At 40.3% G+C, this 20,222-nt stretch overlaps 1 protein-coding gene across 1 annotated transcript in view; it reads left to right on the forward strand.

The window, feature by feature from the left end:
• Dlg5 (MAGUK family member discs large 5) overlaps positions 1-20,222 on the forward strand; it is a 409,368-nt gene that overhangs the window by 197,395 nt on the left and 191,751 nt on the right. Inside the window, exons 6-7 of the mRNA XM_080276235.1 lie at positions 4-105; positions 1,755-1,781. Coding sequence (XP_080132361.1) covers positions 4-105; positions 1,755-1,781 — 129 coding nt within the window. The remainder of the gene's footprint in view (positions 1-3; positions 106-1,754; positions 1,782-20,222) is intronic.

Below are 20,222 nucleotides of genomic sequence, written 5' to 3' on the forward strand. Positions count from 1 at the left end.
CAGGTTGTGGCAGAGAAACAGAAGCTAGAGCATGAGGTCAACTCACTTCAGGCAATAATGGAAGACGATCGTAAAGAAATCGCTGACCTCCGACGGCAACAGCAGGTCAGCAACCTACTAGTACGAGCGTTTTCGATCGTAGATGGAGCATCACAAAACTAATCACTAACCCAGGCAAAGTGACTGGTTTTACAGCAATTCTTTTTTTGGTATACTCACCTTTTTAATTCCTGTGGGCTCAGTCTGCACTCAGATATGTAACTGGTTCAGCAACTTTGAGTCTTTCTAAGTATGTTACACACCATATTTCCATTACCATAAAGTAAATCGTGAACCTGCTGTCCAACTTCTGAGATACAAAGTTGCAAGTTATATTGCACAACCTAATTCCCATAGTTTCACTTACAATGTTGTCCACTACCAAGCATACCATTGATGCCTCTCCATTAGCATTCCAAATCCATGATAAATGACCAATTCTATTCCAAGATTTACAGACCATAAGGCTCTGCAAAGAAGGACTTCAGTAGGTGTGCCTTGTACATTATTTTGGTGTGATTTTTCTTGTATATTTGGCTAAGTTAATGCACCATCAAGTTTTCCAAAACACTCTCCATAGCCAAGCACAGCTCCCTCCCTCCACTCACCCACCCACTGATCGCAGTTGCCACTCGTCCTGTCAGCTTTCGAATATACAGTATGTTTATCATCTTAGTAGATATTTTAGGTTGCCCTCCCCCTCACTAGTATTTTTTTTTTTTCATTTTCATTCTTTATTATCCACTTCACAGTTAATTAATTTGTCTTGTTTATATCAGTGGCAAAACAGGAATATGTTTTAAGTTATTTCTTGTTGTTCTTATATGCTTATCTTGAAATCTAGGGTGATGGTGGCAGTGGTTCAATACAGGCATTGATAGTGAGAGGAGGTTTGAAATTTTCTCCAAACATCGTTGTATAGGACTTTATGCCAAATTTACCTGGAGATGGTACCATGGTAACTGCGTTTATTTTTCCCATACATTTTTTACTCATGGGAAATACGTTGAGTAAAGGGACTCCCGAAATTGGAACTTGAGGACTAATCAAATATGCTGGTTTGTAACATGCACAAGAAACCTCCTCTTATCATCATTATTTTCATGACTGTGATAATAACGTAACTAATTCTCACTTATTGTGCAGTGTACAATGCCGTGGGAATTTGAACAATGAGGTGCTTCACTTGGAATATTTCCCTTTGAGGTTGATCATGAAGCAGTGTGATCAAGCAGCGTACACTGTCAGTAGCCTCAGAGTATGTGCATGAATGTTGAAATCAGTTTGCAAACGTCCTGTAATTTTAAACAATGTATATTTTCAGATCTTTTGAACTTTCTGACCTCCTCCTTCTGTCTTATGTACATTAGAAATATATGTAGTGAGCTTCCTTAACCCTCTGTGTGTCAACATGGGAACTGTTGTTTGCCCTTAACTAGGAAGGCATCAGAACCCCTGTACTGTACAGTACACTATGTATGTTTTAAGTGTGAAATCAAATAAGTTTTCTATATTTTTTTGTTAAAGAGATTTCATGCTATTTATTGCCCTGTAATGGTGCAAGTAAAGACTGATACAGTATTAAGCTATGATGAAGAGTAGTTAAAGAGATCCCTGCCCTGCTGCCATCATAGTTGGCTATCCTCTGCCCTCCCTGACACAGACCTGGTCCTAACCTCCTTCCCTCTCTCTTTCTTTCTGCCCCCTGCCCTCAGAAGGTTAGATTCCCGCTCAAAAGACAGGTGGGTCCTGCCCCTCCCCGTTAGTGAATGAGAAATTTGCATGATCCACCTACTAACAAAGTAAACATAAGATTGTGTGTGTGAATGTGTTTGTGTGTGTGTGGGTGTTTGTGGCAACTAAGATTTATATATAATTTATATGTATGCTGCATATGCAAATATTTATGCATTATTATTGAATTATTTAGACCATTTGCCCAGTGCTTTTTTTTTTTTTCTCCTTTCCCTTGATTAAAACAATAAAAAAATATTAGTTCTCATATAGCAATATTATACTAGAGCTAGTGTGTTGCTTGGCTTATGTATGATTTGCATGATGATTGAAGCATGAAAAGCTGAAAGTATGGTGTATAAGCATCAGTCATAAAAAGTATAATGATATTAACTATTGTTCTGTTTCATTCCTGTTCTAATTCCTATGTCAGTGTCTCTAGTTACAGATGTATGAGTTGTTGAGTCATGCATCTTTTTCTCTTAGCACTAATCGCTTTTCATGTTTTCACTGAAAAATAGAAGTTACTGGTTACTTTAGTCAGTTCGGTATTTTTAAAAAATAATTTAGTCACTGTGTTAAAGTACTGGGGAGAGGATTGAGAGAAATAGGTGAGTTAGACTTGAAGCTGTATCTGTTCAGGTTGCTGTGTTTTTTATAACTGACTGGGTAGCACTGAGATGCATCAGAGTCATTTATTTGGGTATGGTTCCTGACTCAGGGACTTAATTAATGTTGATGGCTGCTTGAGTACTGTTTGTCATTAATTAATGTTGCTTTTAAGTGAATGATGGAATTTAAATCAGTTGCTCACTTCTTTAGCAGTTTTGTTTCCATTGAGCATGAATTTAAAACATTAAATCTTTCATGAAGTATATTCTCCAGTTACAATTATTTTCTTTTTTTTTTTTATTATTTGCTGTATTTTAACACATAGTATTGGTCAGCATATGAAACCTTCAATAGTGAATGAATTACTATATCCACTCACTGTAATTTTAACTGTTTTATGGTTCATCACAATTAGTGTTAGTCGAGAATAAAATTATTTGCATGAATATCGATTGTAATTTGTAAATGGTAAGCGACTATATGAATTTGATTATTCTTTCAAATTTCTTTAAGTATCTTCCTTTGTGAAATGCTATAAGCTCCTGGTCACAATGCATAAAGAGTTCTGATGTGCTTCAGGGAATTACTTGTTCTTTTATTCGTACTGTTGGAATTAATTATGTCCAAATAATGCATTCATCTGATATATTAATTGTATACAGTTCTTTATCCCATGTTTGGCACAAATTTGCTGTTATACATTCTTCTGTACTCCTCACTTCTGTGAATATATTCCAAAAAAGTGTACTTTTTACATATGTTCCATCATTTATGGTTGTTTTTAGTACACTACACTGAAATCAAAACATTAGCAGTTGTCTGAGGCTTCAAAGACCAAACCCATAAATGACTCAGTCTACTTTATTATTATTATTATTATTATTATTATTATTATTATTATTATTACATATTATTTATGTGTGTGTTTGCCATTTGTTGATTTACTTGTAATAGAGCTATTTCTCTCTGGTGCCACACTTAGGAGACGGTGATAGTAAGTTGTGTTACTGTTGATGGCGCGCCGTAACTGTGTACGTGGGTCACATATTACTCTGTTACTGTGTGTGCTGTCCATGTTCTGCACATATTTTTTGATGGCTCTAGATTTTTTTAAGTACTGTATAATAGGGATATTATGTGTACTGCATTGCATTTTATTCCTTTTATTACTTCATAATACTGTATGTACTTGCACAGTGCTCTGTTTGGTAGTTTCAGGTCTTATGCATTTTGCAAAACTTTTATCAGACATTGCAATTGCTTCATCAACAGTACAGTAAAACATAAAAGGAGGATGAAGATTTTGCTTGTAGCTAAACGCCAGCTAAACTTTATTAATGCTCGTAGCTTAATATAGGGCTCTCTGGACTCACCATTACTTTATCAGCTTGCCATGTTCAACACTGATCATCTTTATCTTGTCATTAACAAAGATGTTCACATTTCCATAAATACTTCTCACTGTTCTTTGGAACTGTCAGTTCATTTACCAAAAACTCACTAGAAAACTGTCATCATCACAAATCTTCATTTAATCTTAATAATGAAGTGAAAAATTTAGTGCGGGAATATACTTTACATTAGTTTCAGTACATCACACTTTCAGATTAACTCAGTTTTGATTATCTAATAAGATTATTTAGTCACCATTTGCTTTAGAGATTCTGAAACTATTACTACATTTTTATAAACATTTTTCATACATATATGTGTGTGTGTGTCTGTGTGTATGTGTGTATATACCAATGTATATATACAGTATATATATATATATATATATATATATATATATATATATATATATACACACACACAGTAAACCCTCTGTAATTCGGATTATTTGGGGGGAACCCTATGTCGAATTATCCAAAAATACAAATTATTGGAGCCCCTCCAGGCCTTGGATGCAGGGACGCACTGCACATCCACCTAATCATTGTCATTTCTGTACATCTGAGCCGGCGAATATCTTCCTCCTTCACTGCCCAGGTCTCACTACCATACAGCATTACACTCCTAACACATGCTGCATACAAAGACCCCTTAGCACATAGGGAGAGCCCTCTCAATGTCAGGAGAGGCAAGAGCTCCCTAAACTTCTTCCAACCACTTCTCACCCTAGCCACAGAGCTAGCTCCAGCTCCACCTCCAGCACACAACATGTCTCCCAAATAACAAAACTCTTTCACACACTCAAGAGATTTACTAGCAAGTTCAATCCTTTCACGTCTGACAATCTCCACCTGCTCACCCCGGCACGCCGTACCCATAAAATCAGCATTATCTCGCAGTCTACCTCTGATACCACTACATCTCCTATGCACCCATTTATCACACACACCACACAAGATGGAATTACTTCCCATGCCCTTGTGGCAAACTGCACATGGCCACTCTCCCTCGTCTTTGACAGTACCGCCACCAACCCTAGATATCATCACCTTTGTTTTATCTGCATTTACCCTTAAACCCTTTTGCCCCATACCATCTCTCCACTTCCTAAACCTTTCCTCCGCCTCCCTTTCGTTCTCTGCAATCAACACCAAATCATCAGCATGCAACAACTCCCATGGGAGTCCGTTTCTAAAGTCACGTGAAAGGGCTTCGAGTACCATGATAAACAACATGGGACTCAAGACTGACCTCTGATGCACACCAACATTCACGGAAAACTCATCACCCAAATCTCCATTCACTCTCACCTGGGTGTGAGCACCCACATACATGGCCATAACCACCCTAACCAGCCACTCCTCCAAGCCAAGCTTTCTCATTGCCCACTTCACCACCTTTGCACCAAACATTTGTCAGTTCAGTCTTGAGGTTGTCCAGATTGGGTGTCTTCTTCTCTGCCATAATTTTCTTCATCTTTGCCCAGCAGTTTTCTGTCGGATTTAGATCTGGACTGTTGCCAGGCCAGTTGAGGACCTCAATCCGATTATCCTGAAGCCATTTTGTCACCTTTCTTGACTTGTGACATGGAGCTGAATCGTGCATGAAAAAGTTGCACCCATGTATAGCAAAAAAGTTTAACAAATGATCTTTCAGAACTTGAATGTACCGGCCACCAGTCATCATCAAGTTCTTAGGAAGAAAGTAGAGGCCTCCCCTTCCCATTTCACCTGAGAAACACCCCCTTACCAGTACTGATTGTGGGTGCTTAACAGTTGGCATTGTGTAAGCAGGGTCATATCGACTATGGGAGGCAGGGCAACGAACCTTGGCAGAACGCACCCGGAACACTTGAAATGTGCTTTCATCAGAAAACGTAACTTTTCTTCACTCATCTGATGTCCAGTGTGCATACTTCTTGGCAAAGTGAATGCGCAGCTTCTTCATGCGGCCAGTGAGAAGTGGTTTTTTGGCTGCAATGGGGCTTGGCAAAACCAGCTCCTTCTGGAAGCAGTGTTGGATAGTTGGAATTGAGATGTCTTGTATCTTCTGGGGATGCATTCTCTTCAATTCTGCTGCTATCAGTTGAGGATTCTTGATTACTTCCCTCTTCAGAAGTGTATCTGTACCTCTGGAAGTCATCCTCTTCTTTCCACCACATGCTAGTGCTCTGGTACGACATCAGGTGGCAGGCTGCGCACTGCAGCAAGAATCTTCACGATGGTCAACTTTGTGCGTGCAGGACATTCACAAATTGTGTTAATAGGGACATTATCCTGCCTCCATAAATGACATGGACCCTCTCATCCCTTGAGCAGTACTTTCCAGGCATGACAGCTTGACTGTAGGAAAATAACAGTGCAAACAGTAATGCATACGAAAAAAGAGGGAGGTGCAAGCTCAGAGTGACGGGAACATATACAGTACTCCCACTCTCACTTCTGGGCAAGCACTGACGTGCTCAGTGTTTCACCACCTCCCACCAACACCAGAGGAGGTGCCAGTTACTTCTTACCCAGAAAATTCACTTGGTAGAGATAGAAACACAAAGCAGACAGACAACTCTCCCATAGCAATTCTGTGTGTGTTGGTCCTAAGTCAGTTTGCAGTGGGTGTATATACAGTGTATATATATATATATGTGTGTGTGTGTGGTAGGTGGGGGCGCTCACCATCCACTCAATCGATGTAGTGCTGCTCTCGGGTGTCTGCCCTTTCCCCTCCATCCTTCTTTCCTTCCATTCTCTTCTGTCTTTGTTCCCTTCATTCTTTCCTTATCCTTCTGTCTACGGGTGACTTTACACTCCCTCTTCTGTCTTTCTTTCCTTCATTCTTTCCTTTTCCTTCAGCCTGTAGGTGACTCTTCACTGAGTGACAAGCCAAATGGTTTCCTGTACACCAGGAAACCATTTTCTATGCTGGGTGGTAACCATATAACCAAATTTTGGCGCCTGGTGGTTTAGTTGGTAATTATTGCGCTTCAATCGGATTGAACTGGTGAAGGTTTATATCCAAGGGGTGGTTGGGGTTGATTGCTTATGTAGTACCACTCATGGATGAGTGAGGCTGGTCACTCTCATCTTAAATTTCGGGACCATCTGCCTAGCCCTGGGCTCCTACGCTCCTCATGGGGGAATGTAGGATTGGATGATGGATGGATAATATATATATGTATATATATATATCTATCCATCATCCAATCATATATATATATATATATATATATATGTATATATATATATCTATCCATCATCCAATCATATATATATATATATATATATATATATATACAACAAGCTCGCCCCCAATGCTTGGGTTTCGTTCCTAACGTGGTGCGTTCGGCGCGAAACCGCGTAAGTTTTAACTACTCCCTATTTTGCTCCCTAGATCTCCTAAACGTGTTCTTTTGCTGTTATCTGCCATTGGTAATCAATATGAGCACTTTAAGTGGTTAGAAGGTTTATTTAGTGTTATAACTTACAAATACAGTACTGCATAGCAAAACTTCAACATACAACTACCTAAAGGGAACATTCCGATGCCGAAACCAGTCGGCGTCGGAATGTTGCCTTGTGTTTACGTATTTGTTTGTTGAAGTTTTGCTGTGCAGTACTGTATTTGTAAGTTATAACATTAAATAAACCTTCTAACCACTTAAAGTGCTTCATATTGATTACCAATGGCAGATAACAGCAAAATACCACGTTTAGGGAGTCTAGGGAGCAAAATGGTTTCGGGACTATTCGCTGTCAAGCCAGTTCGCTGTCACAACAATAACAAGACAACATAGACTTTGATGGATCCCCCTGAAATATAGTTATTAAAGTATTGATTAATTAATAATAAGTATATTTATGAAAGTATTGATTAATTAATATATTTATCGAATGACGGAATCATACAGGGTGCGAATTGTCCTGATGGGGAATCGTTTATGTTTTGACGGGGAATTGACATGATGGCGAATTGTCTTGGAACCCACCGATCATGTGTAATCTATAACTGGTTACAAGGGATTATTTAATGCTTTAACTTTCTTTAAGTGCTTTAACTTACAAGTGCATACCAGAATAGTAAATATTTTACTTACAAATACAGTACAGTACTGTGGAAAAGCAGTACAGCAAATATTTAACAAACAAATAAAAAAGGTAATATTCTGACGCCTATCAGAAAACTGGTTATAAGACTTTATTTCTTGCTTGAACGTTATTTAATAATACTTTAACTTGCACATAAACTTACCAGAACAGTACTGTAAATATTTAACTTACAAATACAGCACTGAGGAAAAGCAGTACAGCGAATCACATCACATGATCAAAACAAACTGTGCGTGCTGAGCTGATGTTTGAGGATTTGGCCTATCAAAGGCCTCTCTTGCGTAAATATATAGTTTTCGTAATGGTTCTTTAATCTTACGTTATCTTATACATATCCCAGCACTAACTGTGTATAATTGCGAGCGCATTCGGCGAGAACGTGTTCCAGGTGAGTTTACTGTATATACACACACACACACAGTATTTCTTTGTTATCTGTGTATTTTGAGTGTTAATGCGTACTTCGTAACATTTTGTTTGATGTTAACCAGAACAGAACCTAAATTAAGGATGTTTATAATACTCGATGAGTTTTGGAATTAGTGTGATGTGAAAGATGCTGCTTAAATTTTTCTAAGGTACTGTACCAAGTAGGTGCTTTGTTTTTCTGAATTCATATTAATGAAAGAACACAGAAGCATTTCCACAGTGTATGTTTTGGCAGGAAAAATGAATGTTAGCTTCTCTGAAAATGGTAAACTACTTTGGAGATTGTCATCTTTATCATCATCTTCGACGGCTTGTTCCCTCCTTGAAACTCCCCATTTAGGGCTGGTCATGATAGAACTACCTGAGGCTACTTTGTCCTAGCATTCTCTCTCTCTCTCTCTCTCTCTCTCTCTCATGCTGTTCCATTCTTTTCTTCCATATCACAATAGATCTGGCTCCTCTGTTACCATCAGTCTCACCTCCAAAGACTATTTGGTATTCTGTTTCCATGCATTCTTTGAAAATGTCTGCCATCTTAGTGTGTTTCTTTTCAACCATTCAGTAGTTCCTTATCTTCTTCCTGTTGCGCTTTCTTCCATTTCAGAATGCAGAAATCCTCCATTTATCCAATACTGCATTACCCGATGTTCATCCTTATATGACAAAGCAAAAAAATCCGTCTGAGTTAAAGCAATATCCATATTTTTAGTGTATTAACTGACAGCATGCATGGAAACCAAATTTTTCAAACCACCCGCTGCTCCCCAGAACACCCGTACCACCCACATGCCACCAGAGATGTCAGCCAAATCAAAGGCCATTGTCTGCTCCACCTCATTTGTAGAGTGTAAGCCATCTGGTGTTGGTAACTGTTAAGTTCATCATGAAGTTTGTGGCCTTTGTTGCCATACCAGAGATTTTGCAGGGGCTTATGCTGTTTGCCCTTGTGCTAGCTTGTGTGTACGTGGTTCCCCCTTTTACCGAGCACCCAAGGAGCGTCCTGTCCCTTGAGAAGCGGGATATAATGAAGAGTTTCCATGAAGGGTGGTCAGTGAGTTGCATAAAAGCATGTAGTGCGGTCTATGGAAATTTATGAAGTGTTATGTAAATATGCATGCAGGCAGGCCAGCCATTCTCCTTTGTGTTTTGTAACTTAAGAAGCTAGTCACTTACTTTTGGTTCTGGTCATGTTCATGTACTCACCTCACTCTTACTTCTAGTAAAAAAAAACTATATTCTTAGTGCCTGTAACTGAACAAGTATTTAATGCAGATGAGACAGGCCTATGGTAGAATATATACAAAGAAAATCCATTTTTTCTATCTATCTATCTATTGGCAGACGCCATAATCCTGTAAGGGGTGGCCATTTGACTCTGAGTTATTTGTTTTACAGGGAGAGGCACTAACCCTCCACCAACCCACATGTTGACACGTAGGGAGCACGTATGGTTTGGTTATATGGTTACCATCCAGCGTTGTATATGAATTAAAATAATAAATTGTTTTGGAAGGAGGTAAAGAAAGTAAGGCAGTGTGAAAGGGGAAATAGTAGGGGAGTGAAAGATAGGAATAATAGATTGTTGGTGGAGAAGAGAGAGAAATTAAGGAGATGGAAGGAGCACTTTGGTAGCAGCCGCGGCTCAGTGGGTTAGAGTGCTCCGCTCTGACTGAAGGGTCGGAGGATCGAATCCACCCAAGGGTCATTGGTAGACATCAGGAAGGGCATCCGGTCATAAAAATGCTACACGCTCCAAACCAAAGTCCCCTACCCAGGGGCAACACCTTAGCCCTTATCCAAAAAAGGGGTACATGGCGTAAAACTCTCACAGAGAGTGAGAGCAGTGTGAGTATAAGTGGTTGGGGAATGGCTGGGAGAAGAAGAGATAAGAGGAGGGAGGAAGAGATCAGTAGGGCGGAAGTAGTGGAAGCAATGAAGAAGATCAAGATGGGAAAGGACCCAGGAATTGATGGAGTGTGTGGTGAAATGCTGAAGTATGGAGGTGAGATTGTAGTGGAGTGGATATGGAAGTTGTGTAGATTGGCTTGGGAAGAGAGAAGGGTTCCAGAGGACTGGAAATCAGGTATAATTGTTCCTTTACACAAAGGAAAAGGGGAGAGAGGAGTATGTGGTAACCATAGGGTTATTTGCCTTCTTAGTGTGACTAGAAAACTATATGGTAGAATACTCATTGATAGGGTTAGGCTTATGACAGAGGAGCTAGTTGGAGAAGAACAAGGAGGATTTAGGAAGGGAAAAGGGTGTGTAGATCAGATACTTGTTCTAAGATGTTTAGTGGAGAAGTTTCTAGAGAAGGGAAAGAAAGTGTATGCTGCCTTCATGGACTTGGAGAAAGCTTATGACAGAATAGATAGGCAAGGTATGTGAAAGGTACTAAGAATATATGTAGTGGAGGAGAAATTGTTGAGTGCTGTGAAGAGTACGTACGAAGGAGTTAGGGCTACGGTGCGAGTGGATGGTGAACTGAGTTCTTTGATCTCAGTGTGGGACTGAAACAGGGTTGTGTGATGTCCCTGTGGCTGTTTAATATATACATGGATAGGGTTGTAAAGGAGGTGCAAGGTAGGGCAGTGGATGTGGGGGTGGCTCTAATGAATGAGGGTGAGATTTGGAAGATTCCGGTGTTGCTGTTTGCTGATGATGCAGTATTGTTGAATGAAGATGAATGGGAGTTGCAAGGTTTGGTGAATGAATTTGGGACAGTGTGTAGGAAGAGGAATCTGAAAGTAAATGTAAACAAGAGTAAAGTTTTGGTGTTTGAGAGGAATGAAGTCACAGAATGTACAGTGAGGTTGGATGGTGAGGATATGGAGAATGTGAGTGCATTCAAGTACCTGGGTAGTGTGTTGAGTGAGGATGGAACTTTGGGGGATGAAGTGCATAAAAGGGTACAGCAGGGAAGGAAGGTTGTTGGTTCACTGAAAGCAGTGATGAGAAATAGGGAGGTGAGTATGGAAGTTAAGAGGTCAATGCATGATAGTATTGTGATCCCTACCCTGACGTATTGAAGCGAGGTGTGGACCTTGCAAGCGTGAGAGCAGTGGAAATGAGTTACTTGAGAGGAGCATGTGGAGTGACATGGAGGGACAGGTTGATGAATGAAGAAGTGAAGGAACGTTTTGGGATGGATGTGGATGTGGTTGAGAAGATTAGGAGAAATACACTGAGGTGGTTTGGACATATGGAGAGAATGGAGAGTGAAAGACTGAGTAAGAGGGTGTATGTAGGTGAGGTGGAGGGAGGGAGAGGGAGGGGTAGACCGAGGATGAGGTGGAGGGATGGGGTTGAGAGGTGTATGAGGGAGGGGGAGTGAGCTGGGGGGAGGGTAGTCAAATGGTGAGTGACAGAGCGACTTGGAGGCGTTTTGTCTGCAGCCACCCTTTTGCAGGATTAGGACGTCAGTCTATAGATAGATAGATAGAAAATCATAACATATTAGTGACTGTGTAAGAATTACTCAATAAATATATAAAGGTTGCATTTGGAAAATCAGAGTCAATGGAGTTTTCATATCGATGGCCATCTTAGGAACACAACTCCCATTGACAGAGAGGGAGACTCGGATAGGGTTTTATTGGGATGTGCCACTCAGGGATGAGTGAGGCTGGTCACTGTCATCTTAAATGTCAGGACCAACTTGCCCAGCATTTGGCTTTTACTCTCCTCATGGGGCAACATTTGATTAGATGATAAATGAATGAATAACCTCTGTAGAGAGGTTGTGGGAGGGGTAGTACGGCATTATCCGAAACAGTACATTATCAGACAGGGCCTTGGTTGAATTATAATGGACAAATGAGCGATTACTGTACACACAAATTTTGAAAAGTGGTGTTAATGTAGGAGTGAGTATGGAATAAAACGTGGAAGAATAGGAGATGAAAATTAATGTACTACTAGCAATAACTTAAGCTGTACATTTAACCCTATCCACCCATACACCGATGATTCCACCCTTCATCTTTCCATTCAATTCCCGCAACGTCCATCTCAGCAGTTACTTCAACAAACAAGGGATGAGACTATGGCACACCTAATGTCTGACTTGGCTCGTATCTCTGACTGGGGTAAAAGTAATCTTGTTGTTTTCAATGCATCAGAGACTCAGTTTTTACACCTGTCAACCCAACAAAATCTTCCACAGGAGTACCTACTAATATTTAATAATATCCAGCTCAATCCTGCGTCATCCTTGAACATGCTTGGGGTTTCATTTACTTGGGACTTATCTTGGAAAGACCATATTACATCTCTTGTAAAATCTGTTTCCAAGAACTTACGTGTGCTAAGCCGACTCCGTACCTCTTTACCCATGGACAGATGTTGACTTTATACACGGGTTTTATTCACCCCTGTGTAGAGTACAACTCTCGTGTGGGGAGGCTCCCCACATGCAGCTCTTCTCAATAGGGTGGAGTCAAAGGCTTTGTGTCTCATTAACTCTCCTCCTCTTACTGGCTCCCTTCAACTACTGTCTCTTTGCTGCACTGTTGAATCTTTATCTCTTTTCTGTCGCTGCTTCAGTGGTCACTGCTCCTCTGAACTGTCTGCTTGCATCCCTCCACCTTTACGACAGGCGCATAGCACCCACCTAGCAACAAATTCTCATCTCTTTTCTGTGCATCTGTTTAATGCAAGAGTTAACTGTTACTTCCAGTCCTTCATTGATGTAACAGGTCAGCTCTGGAACTGTCTCCCTCTGTCTTTATTTCGTACTTCCTATGATCTCCAGTCTTTCAAATGCAGTGTGTCCAGGTATCTCAAAATGAATCGATCTTGAATTTGGCTCTTATTTGTGTTGTTTTTATTTTTTTCTTGGAAGGAACAGTTTGCAGGCTCTTGCCCTTTGGTTCCTTCTTGCTTACATTTAAAAAAAAAAAAAAAAATGACAGTTAGATAAAGGGTGGATAGAAGGACTGTTTTAATAAGCCTGTAATGGGAATGGCAAGGGCAGAGCAGTGTTAACACGACTGTATGCTGTAGTGCACAAAGAAGGAATATGGTGCCTGGGAATGTTACATTGGCAGAAGTGAAGAATGCTATGAAGAATAGGATGGTAGGTGTTTATTAGGTTAGTGCAAAAATTATAGTGGGGTGATTTAGGCTGTGTATAGAGATACAGTAGTTAATCATCATCATCATCCAGACCTCCTTTCCCACCCTAGGGTAGGGTGAGGAGTAACATGTCCAGACAGCCTAAGTTTGCCCAGTCCAATGGGCCATGCTTCCATTCACTGATCATTCAAGCCCCTGGAATCCTGGCTTTATCTGATATGCCAAAAACATTCACCACTTTCTGTAGCTTCATATAAACATATCCGATAGAGTCAGTTGGGACTCTGTCACGTTAAAAAGGGGTGCCGAATCCCAGATCATGCACTTCTTCTCACAACATTCATCCAGCCAGCTCAATCTCTTGTCAGTCCCCAAGCCTAATCGACTTCCAAACCTCTCTTCCTCACACAGTCCTCCACCATATCCTTCCAACTTTTTCTTGGTCTACCTTCTCTCCTTCCTTTTTCAAATTTGCTCAGATATACCTTTTTACCACTATGTTGTCCATTCTTTCCACACGACCATACTATCTTGGTACACTCTTCGATTTTGGTGTCCGCACTTTTCCTCGCTCCACATCTTTCACGAATCACATTATTTCGTATCCTATCCACTCTCTGTACTCAACATACATTCCTCAGCAGTCCCATCTCCAGTTCTCTTACTCCTGACTTTTCATTTTCATGCCACACCATAGTCTCACATCCATATGTTAAAGTTGGCACTAACACTCCTTCATGTAAGTCTTGTGCAGGTGCAACATTCAAGCCTCTGTCTTATCAAAGCCATCAGGGCACCAGCTATTTTCTTTCCTTGTGTCACTTTACTCTCCACTTCTTTTGCACATTTTTCTCTCTTTTCTATTACCGTACAACTCTCACCAATTTCAGTCTCTCTTCATTCACTGTAACATCACACTGGGAGTCACCTACTCTCTCAGTAACCATCACTTTACACATTTCTACATTTACTCTCGAGGCACGATGCTCACAAACATTAGCAACACTGCACACTAGTCTACCAAGCTCTTGTGCAGTATTTGCAAGTAGTACTCTATCATCAGCGTACAACAAATTTGAGATATTGTATCCATCACCATTCATTACCAACGCCAACCCTCTATTCATTACTTGTGTTTTTACTTCTCTCATCACTCCATCCATATGTATATTGAACAACCATGGGGACATCACACAAACCTGTTGCAGACCCACACTGATCGTGAACCATTCACGTAGATGCCCATTATGTTTCACTGCCATCATAAAAAAAATCTTGATGGCACCTAGCAGCTTACCATCTACACCGTACATGCACAAAACCTTCCACAATCCTTCTCTGTCTGCTTTGTAGTATGTTTTTCCAGATCCAAGGATGCCATAAACACCTGAAGGTCCATCTCACAAGCCTTCTCCACTGTCTTACTGCAAATATTTTATCCACACATCCCCTGCCACTCCTAAAGCCACCCTGTTCATCACTTGCTTGGACTTCTGATGTCTTTCTTACTTTCTCTGTAATAATTCTTCCATTAACCTTCCCTGCCACACTTAATAAACTTATGCCATGATAATTCTTGCACTCACTTTGCTCATGTTTATTTTTGTACAGGGGTACAATCACAGCTTTTTCCCACTCTGCTGGCACAGTTTCACTCATCCATGTCTTTACATAGGCCAATCTCCAACAAGCACCTCATTCTGCTCCTTCCACTACACTTAATCATCTCTGAATACACCTCATCAACCCCAGCTGCTTTCCCATTTTTCAGGCTCTTCACAGCGTTCTTCACCTGTCCGAGTTTCATGGCACTGCACTCCATCTCTGCACACCCCCAAAACCAATCATGTCTACAGCCGCTCTGCCCTCTCTATTCTCATTCATCAGGCTTTCAAAATATTCTTTCCACCTTGTCCTTACTTAATCCCCATGGGTTAATAATCTACCTCTTACATCCTTCATACTTTTACATTTCTTTCCATTGTTGCTTCTACATGTCCGCTCCTCTTGCCGGAATAACTTCTTATTTTTAGAGAAATTTGCAGTCATTTTTCTTCCAAGATCATCATTTACCACCTCCATTTTCCTCCTCACTAATCTCTTTACGTGCTTCTTGCCCTCAATATAGATAATAAGGGAGGAAATAAGGAAGACAGCAGAATGCATGGTAAGTGACGAATGAATTTGTGAATGGTAAGTGACATGTGAGTCATATATTTCCAGTAAGACAGATGGTGTAAAAAGCATGTGAGGACTGCTAAAGATATGCATGGCATTTTTGGATATGACAAACTGCAAGACAGGATGAAAGGGGATTGATTAAAGTTTTATATTTGTAAGGTATGACTGGAAAACAAGTGAAAGCCGTATGAATGGAACACAGCTGAGTGCTGTAAAGAGTGTTTATTTGCTGCCTGTTTATAAAAACATCCCTCAACTTCCTCCATGTTCTCTAAAAGGAAGATGGTGAACTGCAGGAGCAGGGTAACTTTAACCTGCAGCCTACCAGGTTCTCATTTAGATGAGACTGGGGCCACAAAACAACAACAGCATTGAAAAAAACAGCAGCATTATGGAAGAGAAGTATATCAATCGATGCCTGATGGTCCAGTGAGTTTAGGTGTTATAACTGGATGTGAAAACATCAGTAAGGGATTGGGGCTTACTGCAGTCACTACTAAGTGACTAGTCGTCATCGTCGTCTTCATCAGTAGCTTGCTTCTTCTTAGGAACCCCCAAACAGAGGATAACTATGACAAAAATGCCCCAAGGCCAGTTTATCCTCACACATCTCACTCACTCACAAACACTTTTATTCTTCCGTCTGATCAATATGCTGCTCCACTCTCCTCTTCCGTATGCATAAGATGTGCCTTTACCCACGTTGTCTTTAATCTCACATTTACAATCTTTCTTTGGCACTCTGTATTTGTGCTTTCTTTGTTTATGTCCATACCATCCATGGGCAGACTGTCCATTCAGGCATTTGAGCAGTGCCCGGTAGGCTGGTGCTTCAGGCAGTCAGTTTTCATTTTTGTATACTTTCATGCTTTTTTCCCAATTAATATGGAATAACTTGGCACAGGCATTTGATTACAATATCTCGAGACACTTTTTGTTGTTGTTGTTGATCAGTGCAGGAACTTTGTTTACTGATTATAGACAAAATATAAAATGACAGGGAGACTTAACCATAGTCCAAGCTGGCAGAAGAAGTAGATGAGTGGGAGCAGAATGAGTGGAGATACAGTGAGTGGAGGTGTGTCATTGTGATGATACACAAATGAATTGGAGATACTTCTTAAGTAACCCCAAATATCCAAAGGGGTTTGGATAATGATTTTTCAGATACCAAAGGGGTCATGATATGGATTATTTGGGGTTTGGTGAGGTGTTGATGAGTTAGGTCAAGTGGCCATAGAGGATTACTCCTGACTTCAGTTAACCCAATTCGTAATATACTCATTGCGCACTTACAGCAACAAAATACTTGCATCGGAAATCACACAATAAACGCCTAAAGCTGTAAAATACCGTGTACAAACCACTTACATCATAGAATGTACAATAAAGCAGCATTTACCTACCATTAAGTCTGACCTCCTATCCCTGCTAGCCCAGGCCCACCATCTTCTTTAAGCCAGTCAGTTAAGCTACTGTACATTAACCCCTTAACCGCGGGGCGTCACTTTCGTGACGCTTGGGAGCAAGGGTTCATACCATGGGGTGTCGCTATTGTGATTCTGTGTTATTTTGAATTCACCCGGGCTTCCAAGTGGTAGCTTGTATCATCTATCAGTACTGCCAATGTCCAACACTAGTCAGCACTCCTAATCTCATCTGTACTCCCATCCATTGTTGACAATTTAGCCATTTCTCCCCGTTCTTGACTCCCCTCCCTACCCCCCCTCCATTACCCTATCCTCTAGCCTGCCCGGCCGTGCTATGCTAAGTAAATCTTCCCTGGAATTTTTCACTGATTTCATCCATTGAAATAAGCCCTATGCCCTATTCTTATACCAAATAATATATACAAGAAAGAAATAAGGTAAGTGAGAGTGCCATACACCTGGAATTGGCTAATTATCACCTGACAACATCTCACGTGCACTCATTCGCTAATTTTCGCTATTTATTTCCCCATGAAATATGCCGTATAATCTATTTTCGTAATAAATATACATATAAGGAGGGAAGAGAGAAGCCTAAGTGATATTTACATTCACCTGTGGAACTACCTAATTTATATTGTATTGTCTAGATTTCTTGCCAATCATTTCACTGCTATATATTAGCTGCTGTCAAGAGGCTAATGCTGGCAGTAATGCATTTCCCTAGGTAGGCCACCACCCCGGCCCACCCTTATCAATTCACTCTCATCTTCCAGTGTGAAGGTACGTCTGTTTGCTCTTGCTAACGTCAGGGACTTTTCACCCCCGTGCAAAGGGCCCTGTGACCTTTACCCCCTACTAAACCTCGTGTGGAAAGAGGTAAAGGGCTGACAATTGATAAAAGAGTGACTACGATCTTTCTATTAAGTAAAACAGTGCAAGTGGAATTGTAAATAATGTGTAAACAGCAAGTGAAAGTAATGAATGTAAATATACGTGAACAGTGGAAAATAGTTTTATAAGTTACTTCAAGTGACAGTGCATAACACAGTGTAAATAAAATAGAAATGTAAATAACGTAAATAAAATAGAGAACGTAAATAGAAATGTAAATGAGTAGTATTATAAGAATACGAGTATATACTCTAGGAGTAATGAAAGTGAAAGTTTCACTCTAGCATGTCTGAATACTATGAGTTATGAGAGTGAAGGTGAAAGTGACATTCACTCTCAATGCTAGTATACAGGACGAGAAAGTGAACGCTACGTATTTTACTGAAAGAAATTGAATCCCTACAGTGACAATAAACTAATATTAATGAAGGAAACTTATGGATAAAGACTGTAGATTTATATAAGTGTTGTATAGTAATAGAAATATAAAGTGTGAGGGGTTTTATGAATAATAAATGACAGAATACCAACAGCAAACTAGCGCAAGTGGGAAGGTCATACATGCTCGTAATTTTCATTGCTTTCACAGTGGTTTTTTTTTGGAGTATGGATCCCAAACTACTTGATAATCATAGATTAGTGTTTATAGTGTTAATATCTGGCTGTGGTAATCATATTACGGGTTGTCGGGAAGTGTAAAGTGGAGACTTCGTTACCCAACTTCAGAGGTCTCCGCAAGTCCTACGGTAATCGACGAAGGCTCAACAAACACCCAAGGAGAAAGCTGAAGGTATGTGCCATATGCATATGTAATTTTAATATTCTAGGACTAATAACTGATTTTTGGCAAATATTTTTTGAGAGTCTGTCGGAGCTCGAATAACCCCGCTGGAGACGCAAAACATTGGGAAACATGCCCGCGGTGTAAGGGTTAAAGAGATATGAGACCACCATATTTTGCAGTTTTCCTCAGTGCTTCTTTACTAAAGCACTTCATGGTATTTTCTGAGTTTTTTTTTTTCAGAGTGTATTTTCAAGTTTGTGTTTCTTTTTCTTTCTGTTATGTTTAGTGGACCACATTGAAAAAGCGGGCTTTGTTTACAATTGCAACCACATGAAGAATAGACAGACACCATCTTGGCTGCTTATGACAAGGCCATCATATTGGAACTTCATTGAATAGGGTTATGATTGGCTGCTGATGACAAGGCCATCATATTGGAACTTCATTGAATAGGGTTATGATTGGCTGCTGATGACAAGGCCATCATATTGGAACGTCATTGAATAGGGTTATAATTTATTAGAAAATGGTATTACTTGATGGGGTTTGCAGTGATGGTGGTGAGGGGAGGGGGGAGTTTCATAATTTTTGTTCTTGGACTAGTGAATTTCAAGATATTACAAGATTTTTGGTTATGGTTATAACCCTCAATAAAGTACGGTTGGTTTAGTTAGGTTTGAGTTTGGTTAGGATAGGAATTGGCTTGTGTAATACTTTGGATAGACGTAAGTTAGATTGGGATGGTTAAATGATGCTCTGCTTATGATGGTTAAGTAGCAGCTATGATGGTTATGTCAGGTTTTAGGCTGATTGCCTTGGCTAGGTACTGTAAGGTAATTCCCCGTTTATCTGTCTTTGCATTAACCTGCATACAACATTATCCATCAGAGCAAACTAACGGCTGAATTAAAGCAGTATACATATTCAACTGTATTGGATGATGAGGAAATGGAAAATGTGAGTGCATTTAAGCACTTGGGTAATGTGATGAGTAAGGATGGGAGTTTCGAGGATGAAATGCTTGAAAGAATACAACAAGGAAGAAAGGTTGCTGGTTCTTTGAAAGCAGTGATAAGAAATAGGGAAGTGAGCATGGAAGTGAAAAAGTCTCTGGATGATAGTATTATGATACCAACTCTTATGTATGGAAGTGAAGCTTAGACCTTGTTGGCAGGACACAAATCAAGAGTGAGAGCAGTGGAAAGTGTTATTTGAGAGGAGCATGTGGAATTACATGGAGAGACAGGTTGACAAATGAGGAAGTGAAGGAGCATTGTGGTGTGGATGTGGATATGATGGAAGGTGTTAGAAGAAATACCCTGAGGTGTTTTGGCCATGTGGAGAGGATGTAGAGTGAGAGGCTAATGAGGAGAGTGTATGTGAGTGAGGTGGAGGGGGGGAGAGGAAGAGGGAGGCCAAGGATGAGATGGGGGGATAGAGTAGAAAGGCATATGAGAGAAAGGGGGTGTGAGCTTGGGGGAGGGCAGTGAAATGGTGGGGGACAGGGTGACTGGGAGGCGATTTGTTTGTGTCTACCCCTTACAGGAT

Source organism: Coenobita brevimanus, chromosome 64, assembly GCF_032717465.1.
Source record: "Coenobita brevimanus isolate Jiangsu-jjx chromosome 64, ASM3271746v2, whole genome shotgun sequence".
NCBI lineage: Eukaryota > Metazoa > Arthropoda > Malacostraca > Decapoda > Coenobitidae > Coenobita > Coenobita brevimanus.